The 24,247-nt window shown below is 40.8% G+C and overlaps 3 protein-coding genes across 5 annotated transcripts; 1 reads left to right on the top strand and 2 right to left on the bottom strand.

Annotated features, from left to right (window-relative positions):
• Positions 1 to 8,045: 8,045 nt before the first annotated feature.
• On the top strand, positions 8,046 to 12,127 carry LOC115690566 (FHA domain-containing protein FHA2). The gene is made up of 3 exons (XM_030616955.2): positions 8,046 to 8,748; positions 10,738 to 10,904; positions 11,687 to 12,127. The coding sequence occupies exons 1-3, from the start codon at positions 8,142 to 8,144 to the stop codon at positions 11,894 to 11,896; spliced, it is 984 nt and encodes a 327-aa protein (XP_030472815.2). The 5' UTR covers positions 8,046 to 8,141; the 3' UTR covers positions 11,897 to 12,127.
• A 554-nt stretch (positions 12,128 to 12,681) lies between these two features.
• LOC115690568 (uncharacterized) lies at positions 12,682 to 15,254 on the bottom strand. Its single transcript, XM_030616963.2, has 4 exons — positions 15,073 to 15,254; positions 14,809 to 14,922; positions 13,660 to 13,764; positions 12,682 to 13,087 (listed from the first exon to the last, which is right to left on the bottom strand). Exons 1-4 carry the CDS (start codon positions 15,203 to 15,205, stop codon positions 12,855 to 12,857), a joined length of 585 nt encoding a protein of 194 aa, XP_030472823.2. The 5' UTR covers positions 15,206 to 15,254; the 3' UTR covers positions 12,682 to 12,854.
• A 663-nt stretch (positions 15,255 to 15,917) lies between these two features.
• LOC115690534 (ethylene-responsive transcription factor-like protein At4g13040) lies at positions 15,918 to 22,131 on the bottom strand. 3 transcript variants are annotated; one of them, XM_030616895.2, is made up of 8 exons: positions 21,978 to 22,131; positions 20,565 to 20,833; positions 20,366 to 20,474; positions 19,972 to 20,099; positions 18,942 to 19,026; positions 17,146 to 17,326; positions 16,450 to 16,571; positions 15,918 to 16,359 (listed from the first exon to the last, which is right to left on the bottom strand). In XM_030616895.2, exons 3-8 carry the CDS (start codon positions 20,406 to 20,408, stop codon positions 16,226 to 16,228), a joined length of 693 nt encoding a protein of 230 aa, XP_030472755.2. In that variant the 5' UTR covers positions 20,409 to 20,474; positions 20,565 to 20,833; positions 21,978 to 22,131; the 3' UTR covers positions 15,918 to 16,225. The 3 variants fall into 3 exon arrangements, with proteins under 3 accessions (XP_030472755.2, XP_056170888.1, XP_030472759.2); XM_056314913.1 differs by lacking the exon at positions 21,978 to 22,131 and adding an exon at positions 21,570 to 21,686; XM_030616899.2 differs by lacking the exon at positions 20,565 to 20,833.
• Positions 22,132 to 24,247: the final 2,116 nt, after the last annotated feature.

Here is a 24,247-nt window from a genome sequence, read left to right as displayed (position 1 = left end):
TTTTCCGTGAAACGAGCAAAGGAAGAAGGTGGATAGCGTAGAGCTGGAGTGCAGAAGCTTTCGTCTGTGAAACTCCTGAAAGTCTGAGGGAGGGAGGGAGAGAGAGAGAGATGAACAGGTGCTTCTGAGCTTCTTCTTTTTTTTTTTTTTTTTGAAAAAGTGAAGGAACATTTCCATACTGTTTATTTTTATAGTAGTAATGGCTATTATGTTACGGATTTATTCCGTTTCATTTTTATTTTTTTTTTAAAAAATAAATTTATTTCGGATAATAAATTTTAGGGAAAATGACACAAACGGTCACTAAACTTTGACTCGATGTGTAACGTGATCCATAAACTTTTTAATTTGTTCAATGTGATCTCTGGACTTTCGGTACATGTTCAATGTTGTCTTGACCACATTTTTAATTTGTTCAATGTGATCTCTAGACTTTCGGTACATGTTCAATGTCGTCTTGACCACATTGACCATTCGTTCAAAGTTTATGGATCATATCGAGCAAAGCGCATGATAACCATTCTATTCCGATCGAGCCTCCGAACTGCAAATGATTTTTCTATTTCTGCCTCCTGACGAGCCGGTAAAAACCCGTCTGATAACGACTCAAAATTTCTATTTCTGTAACGTAAACCCGTTCGATAACAAAGACAAAATTTCTATTTCCCCGAAACAAAACCCGTTTGATAAACAACAAAAAATTCTATTTCCAGAACATAAATCCATTTTTTTAGAAATGGAACAAAAATAATTAAAAAATCCGAAAAATTCATAAAAATCTCAAAAAAAAATCAGAAAATCCCAAAAAATTGAAAAATTCCAGAAAAAATCATCAAAATGTCAAGAAAATAAAAAAAATTCAGATTTCGGAAAAATAGGAAATTTGTTGAATTTTTTAAAAAAAAATCAAGAAATCAAAAATTTCAAAACTTCACAAAATTGCTTAGAATACTTGTAGCCACCCACTTTGAGTAAAATTTAAATTTTTTGAGGTGCCCAAAAAAATAAAAAAAAATTTCAAAATTTTACAAAATGGCTGTAATACCGCGCCACCACTTTAGTAAATTTTAATTTTTTGAGATATCCAAAAAAATTAAAAAAATTAAAAATTTCAAAACTTCAGAATGGCTTAGAATATTTGTGGCCACCCACTTTGAGTGAAATTTTAATTTTTGGAGGTGAAAAAAAAAAGCAAAAAATCAAAAATTTCAAAACTTCACAGAATGACTTAGAATACATGTGGCCATCCACTTTGAGTGAAATTTAAATTTTTTTAGGTGAAAAAAAACATAAAAAATCAAAAATTTCAAAACTTCACAGAATGACTTACAATACCTTTAGTCACCCACTTTGAGTAAAATTTAATTTTTTTTAGATGCCCAAATGGTATTTTTTATTTTTTATTTATGTTTTTTGGCTCCTAAAGAAAAATTAAATTTCACTCAAAGTGGATGGCCACATGTATTCTAAGCCACTCTGTGAAGTTTTTAAAATTTTTCTTTTTTGCTTATTTTTTTTTCGACACCTAAAAAAAATTAAATTTCACCAAAGTGGGTGGCCATATGTATTCTAAGCAATTATTTGAAGTTTTTTATTTTTTATTTTTTTATTTTTTTCGGCACCTAAAAAAATTTAAATTTCGCTTAAAGTGGATGGCCACAGGTATTTTAAGCCATTTTGTGAAGTTTTGAAATTTTTTTTTATTTTTTTCGGCAACTAAAAAAAAAATTTCGCTCAAAGTGCCACAGGTATTTTAAGCCATTCTCAGAAAGTTTTGAAATTTTTACTTTTTTGCTTATTTTTATTTTTTTTGGCATATAAAAATTTAAATTTCACTCAAAGTGGGTGGCCATGTATTTTAAGCTTATTCAAATTTTGAAATTTTTTATTATTTTTTATTTTTTCTGAACTAAAAATTTAAATTTCACTCAAAGTGGATGGCCACAAGTATTCTGCCATTCTGTGAAGTTTTGAAATTTTTGATTTTTTGCTTTTTTTTTTTTTTTTCGAACCTAAAAAAATAAAATTTCGCTTTCAAATTGGGTGGCCATAGGTATTCTAAGATATTTTGTGAAGTTTTTAAATTTTAGAATTTTTTATTATTTTTTATTATTTTTGGCAACTAAAAAAAATTAAATTTTCTCAAAGTGGGTGGCCATAGCTTTTCTAAGCCATTTTGTGAAATTTTGAAATTTTTTATTTTTATTTATTTTATTTATTTTTTTCGGTACCTAAAAAATTTAAATTTCACTCGAAAGTGGGAGCACGATTCTAAACCATTCTCACAAGTTTTGAAATTTTTGATTTTTGCTTTTTTTTCTCACCTCAAAGATCGTGACTTCCATATGAATATGTGTATTGAAGAAAATGAATTCCTCAGAAATGGTTCTTACTTTTGTTCCGAAATGAAAAACCAACTTTTTTTTTGGTTCTCATTTCGGTTTCGAATCCGATTTGGAAGCAAACTTGTCCCGAAATATAAAAATGAAATTGCGTTACCAAACGGGTTTCTGGTCCAAAACTGATTCTGGGAACAAAAAACCAGTTCTGGACAGAACCAAAATGGTTTTCATGCAGCACCTAAAAGTTCGGGGATCACATTACATATCGAGTCAAAGTTTAGGAATTATATTGAACAAATTAAAAGTTTAGAGACCATATTATACGTTGGGCCAAAGTTTTGTGTCGTCATCCCATTTTATATTAGTAATAGCTATTATATTACATATTTATTCCGTTTCATTTTTTTTCTGATAAAATCTTTTTATTTCGGATGATAAATTCTATATTTAACGGATTTGTCAAAGTGTTTGAGATACATTTTCTTTCGTGAGCGCAAATATTAACTAGAGGACTAGTGGAGAATTTCGTTAAAGAAAAAAGAGAGACAAAATATACAAAAAAATAAAAAGACAGAGAGAGAAATGAGGAAATGTTAACGAATGCATGCGTATCCAGGAGAGAAGGGAACTATCGAAGATAGTGATGGTCACGTTGTTTTCCGATCGAGCACACCGCACCACCCCCCACCCCCCCCATGCATTTTTGTCTATTCATCGAAAAGACATAGCCATAAAATTAGATTCAAGACAGAGAGAGAGATGGCCCGCCATGTGTCAATATCTCCCGTCTTTCGTTTTAATCTTCAATGAAAAAATGACACAAATAGTCCCTGAACTTTGACTCAATGTGCAATTTGGTCCATGAACTTTTAATTTGTTCAATGTAGTCCCCGAACTTTAACCTAATGTTCAATTTGGTCCCCGAACTTTTAATTTGTTCAATGTGGTCCCCGAACTTTTAATATGTGTTCAATTTAGTCCCCGAACTATTTGAAAATGTTCAATGTAGTCCTTCCATTAATTCAAGTGCAGGGACTATATTGAACATTTTCATATAGTCCAGGGACTAAATTGAACACATATTAAAAATTCAGGGACCACATTGAACAAATTAAAAGTTCATGGACCAAATTGAATATTAGGTTAAAGTTCAGGGACTACATTGAACAAATTAAAAGTTCAGGGACCAAATTACACATTGAGTCAAAGTTCAGGGACTGTTTGTGTCATTATCCCATCTTCAATCTATAAGATCGATTGATCGATTGAGGTCACAAGTCGATAAATCAAGAGTGCTATCCATTTGTCTTGAAACATCCCGTCATGGCTATTGATTAGCATTTCTTGGTACAATCTTTATGAGTGTTCGAAATTTGCACCATTCGATTTCATTAGAAATAATTAGGTGTTTATACCTTCGCCTTCATTAAAAAAAATGCGACGCGGGGAGCAAACGCGGTTTGGCACGAGGGGCCCGGTGTTTAGTGCCGGGGGTTCGTGATTTTGGACGGGGAGGGACCACCGTAATTGACTCGACGGGGTTGGGGGGGAAGAGAGCCACATGCATGTTCTTCGAAATCACGTTGGGGGGCATATGAACCGGAATGATCACGTCCCCATACAAAAAGATGGAGATGAGGGAGTTTGGGAGGGGCAAAAGTGCCTTGAACATGTGATGGTTGCATTGCATTATTGCGTTTGCACGTTTCTTTCACAAAAAAAAATTACACACGTCTCCTAAATCTAAATGTAAAAGAAAAGGAAGATTATGAGATCCTCTAGGAAAAAAAATTTGGTTTCGATTCGATTTTTGGTGACTGTCGTGATCATGTTTATCGTCAGTGCTTCCGATTACGACAAGAATAGTCTCGATCGGGACAACATAGGATGGGTTAAACAGGAAATGTGCATCCCCCTACGCTTCCATGAATGTGATCGCCATGCCACGCCCGTTCTGATACAGTGCACGTCAAGATTAATACCATAATGGGCTCGTATGATACGGTAGAAAAAAAAAGAGTAAATTTTCTCAATATAACATATTGTTATATTTTTCAGTTAACTGATTATTTCAACATCGTCGTTTTTTTTTATACATATAGCTTTTATGTTTGTTATAATAATCATGCGAATTAATGAGTTTGGACAGCGCATCGCCGATCGACACGTGGTTACTCCACGATGGATGCTCACGGTTTTCTCTCTCGATATCTCGTATCAACGTGATAGAAGATATGTCATGCTTTAATTGGAAATGTTTATGATCCTCCACCGGCGTCTTAAACGTCCGAGAAGAGCAAGTCCGTCACTATGGCCTCACAAATGCTGGACACACATCACTATCCCACGTTCATGACCTCGCTTTGTGGGTTTCAAAGAGAACGCATGAATAAGCAACTTATATGGATTACAGACCAACTCACTACCGACTTAGCAATTGCTTTGGCCTTGAGACTTTACATCTAGGAACCTTAGTATGACTCGACGTGTTTTCCCTCGAAGCAAATAGTGTTTGATAACCACAAGTTTAAAGTGCATGCTAGAAAAGACCCCCAAAAAAAAAAAAGTGCATGCTAGAAAGAAACCGTAAAATCAGAAATTAAATTAAAAGAGGAGGGGCATACATGGATAGAGAAGAGCAGACATAGGGCCTGTTTGGTTCAGCATTCAAATGCTGCTTTGGGCTCTAAAGGCCCTTGGGCAAATGCAAACTTGTTTGGCAATTTTTTTTGCAAGCTTTGAGGAGATGCAATTGCATCTCCAAAGCTTCCTAAGGGCCTTTGGCTAAATGGAGGGTTGAAGGAGCATTGGGGAAGTAGCATTTTCGGAATGCAAGTGGCACTGTTCATTCCGCTACTGTTCATCGCGCCCAAGGAGCCACACCGGAGGCCGCCTGAGGGGTCCGGCGATCGTCGCCGGGTCGCCCGACCTCGGCAGCGAGGCTGTGTCAAGCTGCGGGACCCAGATTGCTGGACCCCTCAGCGGCTGGGAAGTGCCGGTCGCGCGACCCAGACTGGTCGCGCGACCCGAGCACCGCCCGAGGTCGGGCGGATCCAAAGGGCTGGTCACCGGGTCAAGCGACCCCTAGGCGGCGTGTCAGCCGGAGGTCGCCCGACCCCCAGTGGCGCCGCCGAGGAAACAAAGCTCGACCCGGCGACCACCGGCTCGGGTCGCCCGGCAAAGTGCGCGGTCGCGACCCGGATCTCTGGATCGCGCGACCCAAGCCGGGCGTGAGGCTCCGGGCGACCCCAGTGCTGTGGTTGCTCTGGCCTGGCGACCCCCTGTGCTGCAAGTGGTCGCCGGAGGGCCGTGCCGACCTCAGCGAGCCGCGGCGGCCAGATCCGTCACGGAGGTTGGCCTACGGTGGCCTGGTTCTGTGCCAAAAATTTTTTTAAAAAAATATTAGCAAAAGTCCTTTACAAAATTAAGATTTTACCAAACGGTATTTAGACCAAAGTTGTTTTCAAATGTGATTTTAAAAGACACGTTACCAAACACTACTTGCATTTCGGAAAACCCCTTTAACTCAAAGGTATTTGCATTTTGCCAAATGCATTCCCCCAAAGCCGAACCAAACAGGCCCATAATCCCTATCGGGGACGCGCGTCACAACTTCAGACAACACGAGAGAAAATTATCTAAAAAATCCTAAATATATTGCACTTTTGTCAATCCATTCATAAACCTTTTAACTGTGTCAATTGAGTTGTAATTTCACGTTTTGCCAATTGAATCAAGCTAGTTAATTTTGATCGGAAATCGCTTACGTGAACACCAGCCGTCCTAAAATCATAACTGATTGTGGTCTCCTTTGTGCTTGTTTTTTTTAAGGGTTAATACCACGAAAAACCTTAAACTGGTAAACCTATGATAAATTTACCCCGAATTAATTTTTTACCATCAAAAGCCCCAAACCGATACACCCGTGATAAATTTATCCAAAACTAATTTTTTGATCATGAAAAACCCTAAATTGGTACACTTTTGACAAATTTAACTTCTATTAGATTGGATTAATACTATAAAAAATCACAAACCGGTACACCTGTGATAAACGGAGGGGTAAAATCCCAAATTCGTACACATGTTAACTGCCATGTGTTATTCAACTCAGCAATTTGACAGTAAAATTTAACGGAAAGTAAATTTGTCAGAGATGTACCAGTTTGAGATTTTTCGTGATGTTAACAAATTTTTTTAACAGATGTTGTATGATTTACATACAACAATTTAAACAATTCAATGATTTATGTGGTGGTGTTCTTGTTTACGTGCAACAATCACAATTGGTCGTGCTAAAACGGCGTGCCATGATTTCATTCAACAATTTATATGATTAATAAAAATCTATGCAAGCTTATTCCGTGACTTACGTAACTTGCGGCGATGTGTACGATTGAACGAGCTCTTTTACCACACTTAGGCTGATGTTTTGAGCCATGTGAGTATGTTTATTATGAATTGGAGACTTTATTACCATCGATGTTGTTTTATCTTGAAAAAGGTTACCCTTTTTCTTTTTTATTCTGTGAATGCAAAATATGTATGAGTAAAGCTAAAATATATACATATGTTATTCACCTTTGCACCTCTCCATTGAGCTAACCGGAGTGGAGTGGGGTGTCGTGCTCAACCTTCCTACTTCTCTGATGCGCAACTGAATGGCAGTTTTACGTTCAACCTTCAGACCTCTCTACTGAACGTGCTTAACCTTTGCACCTACCTCTCTGCCGCACAAACGGGAGTGGAGTGCTGCTCGACCTTCGCATCTCTCTGCTGTGCAAACCTGAGTGTGAGTGCTTGCGCTCAATCTTTACACCTCTCTGCTGCGTGTGCAGCCTTCGCACCTCTCTGCTGAACCTGAGTGGAGTACTGTGCTCAAACTGTCACGTATCTCTGCTATGTGTGCTCAGCCTCGGCACATCTCTGCGCCACCTGAAGCTTCGCACCTCTTCGCTGCGTAAATCAAAGCTTCAGACCTCTCTGCTGATTTTTATGAAGCCTGAGGTAGAGTATTCATGGGTTTCTCTAAAGGAGATTTCTCATTCAAAAAAAAAAAAAAACTAGGGAAAATTAATGAAAAGACAGTTTCTAAACGTAAAAAGTGATAAAAAAGGGAGAAAGCCATGAAAGTGAGTTGGCGATCATTTCAAATTTAAAAGCATTAATTGAAGTTTCCCGTGTAATTAATTTTGAGGGACTTTAAATTTGTTTTCATTTAATTTCACGTGTCGATATGTGATAGGATCTCCCTAGGCAGAGCGAGATCCGTAACATGACATGGTGGTATCATACTATTTATCTATTGATTGAGATGTAAAATCGGAATTCTAATCGTTTACTGAGGACAAGATTGGAAGACAAAAAAATTTATTAAACCCCTCAAGTTGTTCAAAGCTAAAGCAGTGGGTATTTCCCTTTAGCCTTGGATCCTCAAATAGCTTTGGGTCCAAAGTACAAAAATTATACCCAGCACAAAATATTTGGCTCATAAGGATTTTGAAATCCCAAAGTTGTTTTACAAGGTATCCCCCAAACGTAGTCCATCAAGAGAACCTTAACGTAAAACCGAACCAATTTCCCCGGTCGAACTGCCACTAACTCGGAAGTACCGGTCCCGTTGGTTTCGACCGGTTCGGCTCGCACTCTCTTATGGAAATGCCTACATTGCCCTCACCATTCTTCTTCTTCTTCTTCGTCTTCCTCTCTTTTGTATCTCTCTCCGTGTGCGCGACTCAAAAGGAGGAGGAGAGCAGGTAGCGATCGATCGCCGGGTTCAGCAGCGTCGGAGATCGAGCCATGAGCGCGACGGGCGGCGACGTGGAGGCGGGGTTCGCGAAGCTGCAGGGGGAGGACTTCGAGTACTACATGCAGACCTACTCCATCGTCCTCGGCCGCAACTCCAAGAAATCTACGGTCGACGTCGATCTCTCCAGCCTCGGCGGCGGCATGAACATCTCCCGCCACCACGCCCGCATCTTCTACGACTTCTCCCGCCGCCGCTTTGCCCTCGAGGTCCTCGGCAAGAACGGATGCCTCGTCGAGGGCGTCCTCCACCTCCCCGGGAACCCCCCGGTCAAGCTCGATTCCCAGGACTTGCTCCAGATTGGCGACAAGGAGTTCTATTTCTTGTTGCCCGTGAGGAGCATTTTGGGCGGGCCGATCGGGCCCCGGCACCACGTGGCTGCCCCGGCGGGGGCGTATGGGTACCCGCCGCAGCCGGTGGTTGCGGGGAGGAAGGGGAGGGGGAGGGAGGTTTATGAGGAGGAGGATTATGGGGAAGAGGAGGAGGAAGGTGGCGGTGGCGGTGGAAGTGGTGGTGGTGGGAAGAGGGTGAGGAGGGATGGGTATGAGGGGGCTTATGGTGGCTATGCTGGTGGTGGGTCTGGTGGGAAGCAGGCACTGGGTGAGTTCTGCTCTCTCTCTCTCTCTCTCTCTCTCTCTCTCTCTCTCTCTCTCTGTGATGTCCTGTTTCTTGATTACTCTTGACTAGACTTTGTTAGGAAAAGGGGATGACAAATTGGAAGTCTGTGAAATCGGATTCGGGGTAGATGGGGGAGAATAGGGTGGTGTCTTCTCTTAAAGTTTGTTGCTTTGTTGGTTTTTCTGAGATTGATGTATTTCCATTCTACTGCCTTGGTGGTTGGATCAGTGTTAGGATTTGTTGTTCCCGTGCTATTTCCATATGCAAAAAATGGAATTCTTTGTATTCTAATATCTCTGTTATTCCAATCTCTGTTCGCTTCTCACTGGAATGGGAACTTTGAGAATCTGTTGAGAAGTTTGATAGCATCTGTTATGTGTGTCATGCCTGGTTTGCTGATGCATTTAGTTCTCCACATTGGCCCATTCTATAAGATAAACCGAGCTCACTGTTCATTATCTTTGTAGCAAAAACTGCTATCCTGAATTTTGAGGACGATGCCTTGGCATGATATATGAGTTGTGGGTAACAAACTGCAGTCTGCACAGATGTAGCTAATAATGTCTCTCATAATTCAGTCATTAGAAAAGATGGCTCTTTGCCTGTCTTTGCTTGATGTTTGCTTGATATTTAGAGACGGAACATAAATTTCTAATTAGCTCAGGGCTGTTTGCCACAAAACCTTCTATTTTAAAAGGTGATTCTCTGCCTACTTGCAATACCCTACATTATGCACGCACTTGCTACCTCTCCACCTAGGCATGGTTATAAGTGTGTGCTTTTTGCAGAAAACGTCTTTTTTTCAGAGCTACTGCTCATTACTGTCATTTACGGAACACCAAAACTATAAACAATCTACAGTGTGTATTCAGTATGGTAGTGGCTGTAGTCCTTGTTTCTGAGATTGACTCGTAGTTTGTCCTCTTCCTGTTTTTTGTCCAGTGATTTTGCGTACAATGTCAAGTCTCTATGCTCTCAATTTGCAGTTCTTTTCAGGTGTTATGTTGGATGGCCTGTATATTTTGTTTGGAATATCCTATTGGTTCTCACACACACACACACACATTGAGGACGAGGAAGCTCAGTAAAACTTGGGAATATGAAGTAGTCAATCGACCTTGGTTAGCAGAGCATTATACTTTTACATGTAATTGTAATTGGTACCTCAAATGAGAATTCTAAGATCCTACTGTGGCTTGCAAGCTTATAGCACAATGAACCATCAATTCCTGGTCTCTGCTTATTCCTATTTTAAAGTCAAAGCTGTAGTTCTTTAAATGTTGTCGATCCCCTAATAGTATTTTTGTTCACCATCGTCCTTGTACGCATTCATCAAAATCCTTACATGGCCTGTATGGTTTGTCCCAAGTAGCCTATTATTATTTGTAGAGAGGATTGTAAGTGGTACCTGAAAGGAAACTTCTTAGGTTCTTTAATCCTGCTGCTGCTTGCAAGCTATTATTCTTAGTTAAATAATTCCTAATCTCTGTCTATTCCTCCTCCAGTGACTTTATTCTCCATCTTCTCTTACCCGTTGGTCAAAATCTTTGATCGAGCTGTCTCTTCATTAGCAGCATTCAAGATCCAATCACCTCTTTCATTTTGATTTTTATCCAGATTCTCCTACATAGTCCGAGCAACCTCGACCCCCGCACCCCTCTACCAAGTGATCTGAGGCTTCAACAATCATAATGCATTGCAATCAAGATTTCAAAATGTCCATTTCTTGATACATTCAAGCTGATAGTATCTTTTGGTTTCTATGTAATTCCAATTTATATTTTGTGGTTTCTGTTATGAGCTACTGTGGAGATTTGAAATTGGTTTTAAATTGTGTCATGAAAGTGTGGATTGGTCTTTTTGTTATAGATGCTGGACCATTGTTGTTTTTCCTAGTTGGAGATTCAATTGAGATCGATATCTTGCACATGGAAGTGATGATTTTTTCGTTTGGCATGACACTATTTCTAGTTCCTGCTGAGAAGAAGGGAGACAACAGATCGAGAATTGACAGAGATGCTGATAACCAGCAGCTAATGCAGTTGGAAGAGAAGGATGTGGTATCATCTGTAGCTACAGTATTGTCTGATCTTTGTGGTCCTGGGGAATGGATGGCCATGGAGAAACTTCATACTGAGGTGAGTATTTGAAGAGCAAATTGTTTTCTATTTTCTTTAGATAGATTGGGCTAGCCTGGTTTAGTTGCCTGTTCACAATATTCAGAAACTGCCTTAAGGTCTCCGAAACAAACTGGTTGCTGTATCTGGAAAGTCTATTTTCCAGACTCCAGGTTTCTGATTTTGGCCGAAAGAAACTTCTGAATGGGTTTATTGATCCTGTACCAAAACAAGTACTTGATATGAAGTCTACAGCTCAAACAATCATTTTCCACTTAAGTGGGCTGTTGAATTTCGCTATCAGAAAATTATGATGTATGATGATGATATATCATCATTGATCCATTCGGAGGATCAGACAAATTCCTGTCTTCAGATTCCAAAAAAATTTATTGAAATATGAGATTTTTCACTTCTCATGAGTAAGTTCCCCTTTATGCCCACGGCTACCTGGCAACTAATGTGTTTTCTTTGTGTGCATTTGACTTAGCAAAAGATTGTCATGATAATATGGGTTGAAACGATATGCAGAGTACCAAGCATGCTTTATTTGATCGTCATGGTCATTTGTAATATTTGTCTTCTTTCTCTTGCTACTTGCATGGAATCCCTTTACCGTTCACGAATTGTTTTCCCTTATTGATACTCTCGTATGATTATACCATTAATACTGTTTAATATAGTTTCCGGAATTTTGTCTTCCGACTTTCTTGGATTTAGTGAATTTTGTTACTTTGTGTGATGTACTGCTAAAAACTTTTTTGACCTATGGTTATGCTAACTCATGGAATTTGTTCCTCTAGCTGGTGGAGCAGTATAGCAGTGTTTGGCACCACAGTCGAGTCAGGAGGTACCTCACGTCTGAGGACTGGCCTGGCCCGGAAGCCAAGGGAAAACCTTGGTATGGTTTGCTTATGTTGCTGAGAAAATACCCGGAGCACTTCGTCATCAACACGAGGTCGAAGGGCCGGGTGACGTTAGAGTTTGTGTCATTGGTCTCTCTGCTCTCGTGACATGATAATGAGGGCTGGTACTTGCGCTGTGGCACCTTCTAGATTTTCTTGTGTTAATCTGATGTGGTGTACTTTTTACCTGTGATCTTAGTACTTATGGACAGTGTTGAGCTCGTCACAATGAAGTTGTTAACATGTTAGGATTACTTTTAGCCTTCCCTTTTGTTAGCTTTTTCCTGTAAATGATGTTATTTCTTCGGAATTAGATACTGTCTATTCTTTTGCCTACGACATTGCAATGGCAAGCCCCTTTTTTAAGGAGTAATTTAATTAAGCGTGAGGTGGGATATTGGTCGTTACGAAATGAGAGTATCGATTTCTCTTAGGTCTTCTGAAATGAATATACCTAAAAGTTGGTGACTCAAATCATTCAATGGGGACTAAAGTCGAGAGTTGCCGGAGGAGGCAGACCCCCCAACCCAAAAACAGAGAGGATAAAGAGTCGCTAGGATTATCCAAAGCTCAAACCAGCAACGGGGCTCAACAATTGAACTGCTAGAGTTTTCCGGTTACCCAATAAGAAAATCGTTGTTTCCACAAGCTAAAATGTGAAAAACTTCAGCACAAGCCATGTGGAGGATTCATGATCATCCCGCCTTGAATCACTTCATCACATAAATCAGTCTCCCCTTTGAAGTTTAACTTGAGCTACACTTTGGACCTAGCTTTCTATAGTGTTGCAAGTACCAACACACCAGATTCAGGAGCTGCTGCCGACTGTAAATAGAACCCAGTCAAATCAGATAAGCTCATCCAAATATCAACCGCTTTCCAAGAAAGTGGTCTTTTGCCAAAACATCAGATGGGAGATTGCCTTTATGTGAGCCAAAGTATAACCATTCGCAAAGCAGGTACAACAAAGATCCCCACTGAGTTAAAATTTGGGTAACATGGTAAAGAGACTCCCCTCCAGCCACTCTATCTTTTACCTATACGCTATCACTAACCCTCAATTTCCTCAAGAATCTTCTTTGTTCAGTTTACCAAGCGTTGTTTGGGAATAGAGCTGCTGTTCCCTAGCTTTCTTTGCGGCAAGCTGTTCCTCATCAAGTATTTGGATGGGGGACCACTCCGGCAGTTTCAACGAGTCAATGTCCTTCAAGATTGGTCTCAATTTCAAAATAGCAAAGTCCATAGCTGTCCCCGCAATGGCAAACAAAGCTGAGTACTTGATGGCTCCGACTTGCCCACCTGGAATTGCAAAGCAAACACATACAGATCCTTTTTCAAAGGCAAGATAACCAAATTACCACGTATTGTTAAGAATGATATAACAGACGTGGCTTTTTGAACAAACCAGCCAGTAGATGCAATGTCTGCACATTGACACTTTTTAAAAAAAATACTAGGATGATTGGGCAGTTTCACTGAAAAAGTTCTAAGAGTCTACAGAGCTTGTAGCGTTAGAAGTTCTCAGCAAAGCTGTTTTATACAGAAGATAAACCCAAATATCCTTGCATAACCTTACTAAAGCCCACAAGAAAGAGGGATGCAGTATTCAAAAGACAAGCAAATAAGGAGCTGAGGTGAAAAATACAAAGTCACCACAACATTGGCGTCATGAGACAATATACTAATAATCCTAAACCCATCTATTTGAGATCAACCTGAACTTAGAAGCTGAAATTTTATGTCGCGATGATCCTGAAAATGAAGACCCATATGATGAACGATAGTAATCATCCACAATTGTAAGCTTAGTCCAACTCCATTGTGCTCACCCATTCATGAGAGAGAGAGAGAGAGAGAGAGAGAAATCTGACCTTGGAGCCGCCCAAGGATAGCACCGCTAGCAAAGCCACCAAGGGCAGAGTTGAACAGATCATCCGGTTCTGATTTACGAGTCACTCTTACAAACTCGCGGGTCCCTGCCCATATGGAATGCATATAGTTGGAAGATTTTGCCATTAAAATACGTCATGACTCCATAGCATTATCTAGATTGTGCTGCACACAGACTGTTGTTGGTTAAATACTTCCCTTGCAAAAGTTAGTATGAGAGTTTTGATCATGGGAAATCAACTTTGGTTCAAACACATTGAGCTCGTTAAAAAATTAAGTATTCTGTCCTTTATTGATGTACACATACACTCCTTGATCTTTTCCTTTCCAGCAAAACTATCCAACTCGGGTTGCAGTTGTGCATGTCAAATGGTGCGGTAATTGAGATACAGAGAACTGACCCCCAACTTTCTGAAAATGATCAACTATATAATTGCATATGCAAATGACGGTTCTGCCACAATTACATATAAATTAGAGGATCATATGGAAATAACAATGTATGATTCACGGACGAAACGAAAGGAAAACTAGCTACCACTGTCCCAGGCATGACTATACATCCTAACTAGCTGCACCGCTTATTGCAGAAGCATAGCACCTAGCAGCATGACTGAATAATCTGACGAGGACCGTGAATAATGAATGCAAATCTGTGATTCCACTCCCGTGAGTACAGAAGCCCGACTTCTCATATTAGGCTGGACAATTCTGAAAGAGTTTGAGAATCCTAGAAGCTCGCTCGCTCGCTCACTTTGAAACCTCTACTATGGTAACCACTCCTCTGATTCCTGCATTGTTTGTCCTCTCATCCCATCCTAGAGTCATGCAAGTGACAATGAAGAATTGAAAGTAGATGAAAAGAGGCGAATGAACCCTAGCAACACAGCCTTTCTCTAGTATATGCAATCATCAGCTACTTGTTGGAGAATCAGAAGCTTAAAGCGGCATAAGCAGTCACCAGTTTCTTCCTCATAGTCGACGCCCCCGATCGAGAACGCTCGACGCCATTCAACTTAAGACTAACAATATCTAGGAACACCATCGCCTCGAGCAGTTTCCGACAAAACTAAAGCTCCGACTCCGTATGTAAGCCGACTCGGATAGCGAAATGCGATAGAGGAACTCACCGCAATAGCAACCCATGACAATGGCGAAATTGGCAGCATAGGTCGCGGAGATATTCGCGACGCCGTGAACTCTCCGGTGCTTCGACACCAGCCCGTACCCGCCGCCAGCAATTCCTGCCACCCCAAACCAAACCAAACCATCCCAACGCCAAATCAATCGGCAATCCAGCGACCGCCGAGACCATCAAATCAAGCAACGGCAGAGAGAGGGAGAAGAAAAAAGGGAAATGCCGACTCCAGGAGGAGACGGCGACGGCGACGGACCTGCGAGGAGAGCGGGGAGGAAGACACGACCCTTCCAATCGTCAGAAGAAGACGGCGACGGCGGCGGCGACGGCGACGGTGATGGAGATGGAGGCTCTGATTGGGAGGGTTTCGGATCGCGATTCGAAGCCATTTTTCGTCCGATGATGCCAAGCTCTTTCGCTGCTCCGGAGGGAGGGAAAGCAACCGACTGGCACAAAAAGGGCCTCGCGTTGCGTAGTGATGTCCCGGCCGTACTATGCCTCGTTTATCGTTGCCTTAGTTTTAGGATTAGCTAATGTATTTTAGAACACTCCTTAACCGGGCCCCCAAAAAAAAAAAAAAAAAAAAACTCAACCGATCGACTCGATAACAATTTCCATTCCCACACGCTCCACACAATTGGTTGGTAATCTTTAAGCACAATTTTGTCTAATTTTCTTCTCTAATAAGTATAAGGATATAAGGATAAAGAGGAGTGATCGATGCTCGTATCTTAAAGATCCCGCCGTACTGATAAGTTGGTAATTGCTTATTTCTCGTATTTTCCGAATAAGTGGACAGGGTTGGGAGATCTTGTGCATGTCGAATCGGCAGTAATAAGGTTCCCCTTCTTGAGGAACTTCTAGTAAACTTCTAACATACTTTAGATTTCATCTAAAAGCTGAAACTACTTGAGAGCTGCAAGCAAACTATCTCACACAGGAGAATTGACAGTGTCATTTGACATTGTTGTGTCCCCAGATCCCCAGGCAAACTCATCCATCAGCCATTGCCGAGAGCCAATGTATAGCTTATATCAATCAAAACCTCCTTGCCCTGGATGCACAAAAATTTCACGGGAACTCTTAACTACGAGAAAGAAATTAAACTGCAAAATACTAAACTTTTTCTTCAGGAAAGGCGAGATTATGATTTTTCGAGTTCTCGCTACAATTATATATATTTATAAATTGATCGGCAGCGGCGACATGTCTGACATTACAGCTTATTTCTCTTCAAGCTACAAGAATTTGCTTGCTAGGAGTAAATATAATCTAAGATATTTAATGCCCTAATAGGGACCTTTAATGATCAAAAAAAGGGGAAAAAAAAAAAGAGAGAGAGGCTAATGCCGACCGGCTCGAGCCCGACCATTAAAATTGATCGTTCAGCCTCGTTTCGGATCAAACTTTCAAGAGACTGAAGTGTCTGGCTCCACCTCTTCCGAACCCGACAAGCTATTGGCTTCTTCGCCATCCCAGTCGCCATTCTCGGGTTCGGGCTCGGATTTTTTCTCCGACCCTGCCCCGACCCTTCTCTTGTGTTCTGAAAAAACCTCAGAGATGTAAGAGCAAAGAATTCGGCGGAATAGAGTGGCAATGTATCTTCAGATGAGATGCACAGAAAACATATTACTCTTATTGGTAATTGCGTGGCGTGTCATTGCCAGGAACTCGTCCCAGTTCAGTTTCGTGAGCTCGTGTTTCTCCTCCTCTGACAGCTCGAAGTTTGGTTCTCTGCCACACATGAAAGCAGCCCTGCAGCATGTAGCTTAGCAAGGTTAAGACTTTATAATTACTTTCTTGCATTCTTCTTTGAAAAATAAAAATAAAAACAATCATGGCTAACACAAGTTCGGTAAGTCAAAATCAAGCTTAGAACAGTGAGTTTCGGTTCCTCTTTAACGACAAATAATCAGAAAGCGGGACAAAGAGCGTAGCCACACAAAAACATCAACTATAATGGAACTCTAGCAACGCCAAGCATACTTACAGAAGTGTAACACTATTGTGATTATTAAGCTTATTCCTAACAACCAAAACAAGTGTCCAATGCCCACAAAATTTTCCAGTGACAGAGAATTCCTCTGCTGTACTCAAGATATAGTGAAATATATTTCTCTCAGCGATATTCCTCATCTTATTTGCTAAAGGAGATGTCTATCATTGGAAATCCAGTCAGCTTAGAGAGAGATGCCTACTCTACTCATAGTTTTTCAATGCTAAATAAACTATGCCGAAAAGAATAAACGGACGAATATCATGAAAACACATGATGCAGCATGGTCAATGGGTAGAGATGAGTACTTTTGACGACAATATCCATTCATACCTGTCATAAAGACGAGCTGCCTCTACTTGGGAACCAACAGTGCCCAAGTGAATCTGTTTCTTATCAACTTTTATTGCAGCCTGCCATTTCATATTCTTAAAGTACACACCTCTCATGACACAAGGTTCTTGGTTGTGATGATGTTTTCTCCTGTGCCGCTTTCTCCTTTTGATCGCTTGTCCTGAAAATGAGCAACCCATGCCCATGCTTCAGACTTCAGAAGTAGGTTCATGAACCAGAAAGCTCCAACAGAAACCTCTGCCAACTATGCATGCACTATTTGCATGCTGATATTTCACGTAATAATAAAAAGGCATACACGATTCAAATTGCTGCATTTCAACTAACAACCAATCTTCAATCAAGGAGTTACTCTTACCAGGAGATCTATTCCTTAAAAAGAGAAATGAATGGGGACAAAAGAGTCTTTATAATATGAATTCGTAGCATGTCCACGGGATCAGGCTAGGTTCATGAAGTGTTATAGACAGAGTGACAGCTTTCTGTACGAACATACACCTTACGATTCAGAGACATGTACTCCAAGAGACCCCATTTACCATTACTACCACTTAGCTTTCATAGGCAATGAGTTACTTTAGCTACCAAAAATAGTTATGTGGTCACCAGAGAACATTTCACTGGACATTAAACAGGGCACCGGTAAGGACACAGTGTATAGGGAAATAACACAAGCGCTTCTGAAAAGGCTCAGTTGATGAGATTAATTAGGTTAATAAGACTCTTCTACATACTTTATATAAATGGCAAGCCAGCTCAATGTTTGGAATCACTTTTAGGAGTTGCAGAAAATACAAACAGGAAGCAAAAAGTAAAAGGAAAGCAAACACTTTGCTAAAACGAAGTGAAAACAGTAAAACCTAGTAGAAAAGAATTACTCGTTCGCATTATTTTTCGCTCTTCCAATCATTTAGTCACAATAATTCAGCCACACCACTGTCACACCAAAGAGAGAGTGCAACATGCTGCTTCCTTTTTTCTTATCACCATTTTTTAGACTAAACAAAGACACGGGTAACAAATCTGGTTACAGGATGGTATTATCTGTAAACCATGCAGAAGTGTTGAATCTTGGACTCAACTCACAGTGATTTCTGTCTTCTAATTACTGTCACTTTTTCCTAGCGTGATTTGCTGGGCGTGTAATAATACATGTAGATACGATACAAATAAGCATAGAATTTTAAAAACTTTCGGCTCGTATCGTGAGACCTCTGTCAGCTATTGACAGTAATGGTGTTCGAACATATAAAGAATATCTCTATTGCCATCTCTCTAAGGAGTCCTGTTTATTTTAACAGGCAGAATTTCCTCAAGTGAACATCTGGATCCTCATTTTAGCAGAAGCGGGTTAAGGTCACTGTAGCAGCTACAACCATCAAACCAGAATCAATGGATCCAAATCAGAACCTTGGACAGCTACTCAGTGCATGAAAGTTCCTATTTAGGTAAACCCATTTGATAAAAGCTTTCATCATATAATATGTACTTATACAGAATATCATAATACACGAGGTAAATCGTCGAAATGTATGCGCAGTATCATTTGAGGAATCAAAAAGATTCCCTCACAATAGTACAGCACAATAATCTTCATCAAAGCACAAACCTATTGAGGTCAAGTAGCTAGAAACAAAATCTGAGAATCGATCCATTTCTATAAGGGGGACAAAGCGAAAATAGCTGTATACTGAAAACCAGCAGACCATCTGAATAATGTAGGGTACTGACAATTCAAATGCAAGAAATGGGAACAATCTGGCGGAGCAACAAACCTGGAAAGTCTTGATTATGTGGCTCTTTTGCTGTGCTAGAACCAGAAATATTGGAAGAGCCAGATCCTAATTTTGCGAGTATTTTCTGGACAATGACATAAAGAAGGTGTGAGCACCAGGTTACTGGGAAAATAAAATCCGCCAAAGATCACAAGGATTCTACTGATTTGACAGTAGCATTAGTAAAATGCACATGCTTTGCATGTGAATCAATTAGAGATATAACTTGGATGTCATGTGTGAAGGCTTTTTTTTTGGAACTTGGGGAATATAAACATTCAGATGACATCAGACTTCTATCTGACAAACAGGGTAAGTCAAACCTTTTTACAAAACAAAGAGATGGAGTTATTAATTACAAATCAAGACCCCATATCCATCTTTCAGATTTGCATGAAACTGAAAAGATGTTTACAATAGCAATCAACGTTCCGATTTAGCGCACCGCCATCTCAGACTCGCAAGGCGCAAGTACTCTGTCCATTTGGCCAATCACAACATATAACCTTCTCTGAGACCACAATTCATCGAGAAAATTCATGAAACCAAATACTTATGCTAATATGGAAGTCCTGGTCAGATTTTATAACACATGAGAAGTGACATCCTGAGCCCTTCCCAGTTCCAATATGATTGAACTTCACACCAAGAACATCCACCAATGCAAGGAAAAGACTAAATTGATACGATGTCTGAACTGATAATGCAGTAACACATTGAGACAATCCTTCTAATGAAAAATACATCTCTTCACCAACGTCCCAAACACAGCTCCACCCTAGAACCGCATTTTCTCTATATAAATTAAATCTTTTTCTTCACTAGTTTAGTACAATAAATCGTGAGATAGTGGTAATAGTCCAGAGCTATGATTGTCGAAAACTGAAATAGGAGAATATAAGGTCACAGTAAGTATCCAATGAGTTTCCTTTCCTGGTAATGGCCAAATTTGAAACGGAAATCCAGCACAATAATAGCTGTCAAAGAGAAGATGATCTCAGGAAAGGACAAATGGAGACTGCCTTCTTACTTCTTCTGGCGGTTTGACATCATCCAGAGGTAAGGGATGCACCGTCACAAGTTTTGTGTTTTGGTTAGGAGTATCATTTGCATGTCCATCGGATGACTTGGGAAGTGGAGCCAAGAAAGAACTTTTCCCTGAGAAAATCAATCATGTGCAATAAAATCAAATTATAGAACATAAGCGCTTTCATAAAACCAAGAAGCTAAGTAATATTTCAACCTGCGTTAAGAAACAAGAAAAAACCATATCAACAGAAAAGCGGAGCCCAGAGGACGGGATTACAGAATTGTCATAGTAAAGTAGTTTACAAATATGGAAACTAATTTACAACGAGGTCTTATATCCTACACTATGGTTGACTACTGCAGTAAAAGACACAGTGAGGTCGAGTAAAGTTTACCTGAGCAGAGTCCTAAAAGCTTGCGCCTTCTTAAGCTCACCATGGTTGTTCCGAGTCTCCTCTCTGTGCACAATGGTCTGGTTCTTCAATCTGGATATGCATCACCATGCTACATAAAACATATAGAGGAAGATAATCCGTGAGAAAGAATTAAAAGAGAATGAAAAGATTTTCAACTCTGCAGGTTTCTAGCAATTACCATCATTGACGATAAACAAGTCAAGCGCCACGTGAACAAGTACTCAACCGACAAATCCCAGAACCAAGAGTTTTCACCGTATGCCACATCAAAAGAATATGAGCACACAGAATGTGCCCTCTGCCAAACACGTTTAACTAGAACAGGACAATCGAGACAGATGATCTGCAGAAGTTCTTGGTTCGGAAATTTATCGCCGGTAAGGATTGAATGAGTTGCAACCTGGAGTGATGTGGCTCAACTCAAGCTATCTTCCAAGCACAAATGACCTAAATCAATCGAAAAAGGAAGCATCTGAAGATGAGAACGTACTGAGCTATGTCTCATAAGTCAAATTTATCGTGCTAGAGCATCATCATTATCTAGAGTAGTCACGAGCAATGCAATTAAGAAAAAAAAAACTCGCAGCGAAAATTACATTTTGAGGAGAATTAGGACAATCACACCCCATCAACGCGGCCAGCTATTACTACAATACCAGTTTCGGCTCCCACCAGCTACAAGTATCTTAATGGGCTAAGCTAACCAAAGCTATATAAGATTATCGATACCATGCCAATGTTGTCACTGCGGCTACACCAAATTAAGCAGCTGAGAAGATCACAGTTCTCTACGCTCTCTCGCTCTCTCTAATCCGTCCCAAAAACAAAACCAGCCGCAGTTTCCAATGTAATTTTCCGTGGCAAGACCCAATATTCAGATGAGAATTTTAGCAAGCATATCATTCGAGGCAGGTGATAATAATAGCAATAATGCAATGCCAGGTTCCAGACCAAGCAAACGAGGCCTCCCCCACAATTGAGATGAACAGAGAACGCGCAAGACCCAAAACAATCCGCGATTCGATGCAATCAACTCATGTGAGCACCGAATTCTCTGTAGAAGAAGACAGGCACGCGAAGCATTGCGGATAAGGTGACAGAGTCAGGCGCCAGCTAAACATGTAATTCCTACTTCCGAATTCGTCAAAAAAACAAGAAACAGAGAAAACAGGACAATCTTTACATGCTCGCGCGCAAGCATGTGAACCGAAAATCGCAAACGAAGAGACGACGGCAAGCATCCGCAGAGACCACCACCTCTCTCTCTCTCTCTCTCTCCCTCCGTCCACAAAAGTTAAGTCAACCCACCAACCTACCACCTTTCATGGACTAGTCAACCGAAACCCCCCCCCCCCCCGCGTGTACGGAAATACAGTCCCAAATACAAAAGCTCCATCCGAGCCAACCCGGACGACCCAACAAAAAATCAAGGACCCAACGAGACCGACCGACCGACCAGCCAGCTGGACTCGACCCGACCGATTCCCAGCCTTCCCCAGAAACACCCATCACGGCGAGCGAGCGAGGGAGAGGGAGAGCGAGACAGAGACAGAGACAGAGAGGGAGGGAGACCGAGTCAATGCGTACGTACCGGAGAGAAAAGACGAAGGTGGCGACTTGACTGGGAGGACCCGGGGAGGGACGGAGGGCGATCGAAAGGGGTCGCGGGTCGTGGAATCCGGGGGCGAGTTGCCGGCGGCAGAGATTGAAGTAGCACAGAGAGAGAGGGGGCTAGCGAGAGGTGGAGGTGGGAGGCGGAGGCAGAGAGAGAGAGAGAAGGAGAGAGATGTTGTTGCTCATGCATCTACCACCTTTTTGTTTTTATTCACCCGCCTCCCTCCCCGCTCTCCCTCTCTCTCCACCTTTCCCATTATAGCTGGTGTCATTTTGACAAGGAGGGTGGCAGTGTGCTCTCCTTCTTCGAAAAGAGGAAGAAGGTGGTGGTGGTGGTGGTGGTGGTATAATGGTTGAAGAGCGAGAGAGACAGAGACAGAGAAAGGAGAAAGGGGACGTGCTTTGTGTGGAGTCTAGTGAGAGAGAGAGAGAGAGAGGGAGGGAGGGGGTGGAGTTTTCCATCCTTTTTACCGTTTTGCCCTTTTGATGGGGTTGGCCAAATTACTCCCCGATTGGGGAGTGTGGGGGCTGCGGGGGATCTTTCCTGATCTGCCGAATTACGAAAATGCCCCTCCCGCTTGCGCGCTCTCCTTGTTTTTTTTTCTCTCTCTTTCTTCTCTTTTTTCCAATTTCTGCCTTTCGTTTTGATTGTTTCCTTTCCGCGCTTTCCCTTCTTCTTCTTCTTCTTCTTCTTTTTTTTCCCGGGCTGCCGCGGCTTATCTCGACAGAGCGAGGCATTTTACTTGCACTGGATCGGGATCCGCGAGTCGTTCGACCTTCTTTTAAGAGCTTCGGCGGACCTTATACAGTTGCGTAATCGCTAACCAATTCTTTTGGATATGTTTATGATACGTGTTGCGATATTAAAAAAAAAAAAGATTCGATGAAGGATTTTTAAACATTCGTTCGAGAAAATCTCTTACTCTTTCAACTCCGTCGATTCCATCTCGCAAGAGGGATGTTATGGTTTCTTGAGAGATCATTAAAGATCGAGCATATTGGAAACACCTTTATTAAAAAATAAATAAAAAAGTGGTGTTGATATGGGAATACTAATCTAATGCAGTTAATAAAAGTAAATTTTCTTTAGTTACTATATATATCTTTGATTACACCGGGCGGGAATAACAGGCCTGACGAGCTGTTTCATGCCTCGATGTCGAGTCATCGTATTCAGCAGGCGAAAAGATTTCAAGGATTTCGATGGTTCGCGTATCTACAAAAGGGCAAGTACTGCTCAATTCTCCCTCCGGAGGTCAAGCAATCAAACCGTGGGCTTGAATATTTTTTATAATGGTGTTGCTGCACCAACCCCCGCAAGTGTAGCATTCCTTTTAGTCTTTTCTTGCAAGAAAAGAATTAAATAGAATTGACCTTGACGTCTAATGGCGAGCTTAAAGTATTGTGTATATTATATACATAGCTTAAAGTATTGTATATATTATATACATTCCTTCATCAATAGCATGAGTATGCAAGAAAGCACACAGAATTTAACAATGGAAGGGGAGACAGATAGCTAAACAAATTATGGGTATCTAAAATATTGAGATGATGCTCGTGGCAACTAAAATATCAAAGTAGGAATCAAATTCGAGACATTTTTTTTACCAAAGTTCTTACTCCACCCTTACGTTAACGTTGAGGAACTTGTCTTGACGGGAGGACACGAGTGCTCAAATTAAGGGTGAGCGGCTCCAGATTCCGTATAGATTCCAAGTAGAACCTAGAGGTTCATCATTTTTTGAAGTCCGAAATCTACCATAAATGCCCTAGAACCTAGAATTTACCATGTCATAGATTCCAAGGTCAGTTTCAGGGCTTATTCAGGTTTCACTTATATTATTAATTGAAGGATTATAGCTAAACATCACATTTTATGACAACCACTTACCGTTACAGTCCACTGACCACAACTTATACACTCATAATTGGACGCTATGTAACACCGCAGGATCATATAAAGGCATAGACCTAGAAAAACAAAAAACTTGTTACTAGTCATAGGTTCCAGGTTTCATGTTCCACCTATTTAGAACGTGGAATCTATCCGTTGAAACAGGTTCCTCAACTTTTGAAACCTGGAACCTACCTTACATAATTTGAAATACGGAATCGACAAGTTTCCAACGGTCCGGTTATCAGGTTCTAGCTTTTACCCTGGAACTATGATCACCTCCGGCTCGAACACCTCCCCGAACTCAAACCCAATCGATTAAGCTTTTCTTTACATAAATTTCTAGCACA

This window comes from Syzygium oleosum, unplaced genomic scaffold, assembly GCF_021117445.2.
Source record: "Syzygium oleosum isolate NSW1041296 unplaced genomic scaffold, Sole_v2.1 Sole_v2.09, whole genome shotgun sequence".
NCBI classification, from domain to species: Eukaryota; Viridiplantae; Streptophyta; class Magnoliopsida; order Myrtales; family Myrtaceae; genus Syzygium; species Syzygium oleosum.
The sequence above is the reverse complement of the archived record's forward strand: the minus strand, read 5'-3'. Positions and strand labels throughout refer to the sequence as shown.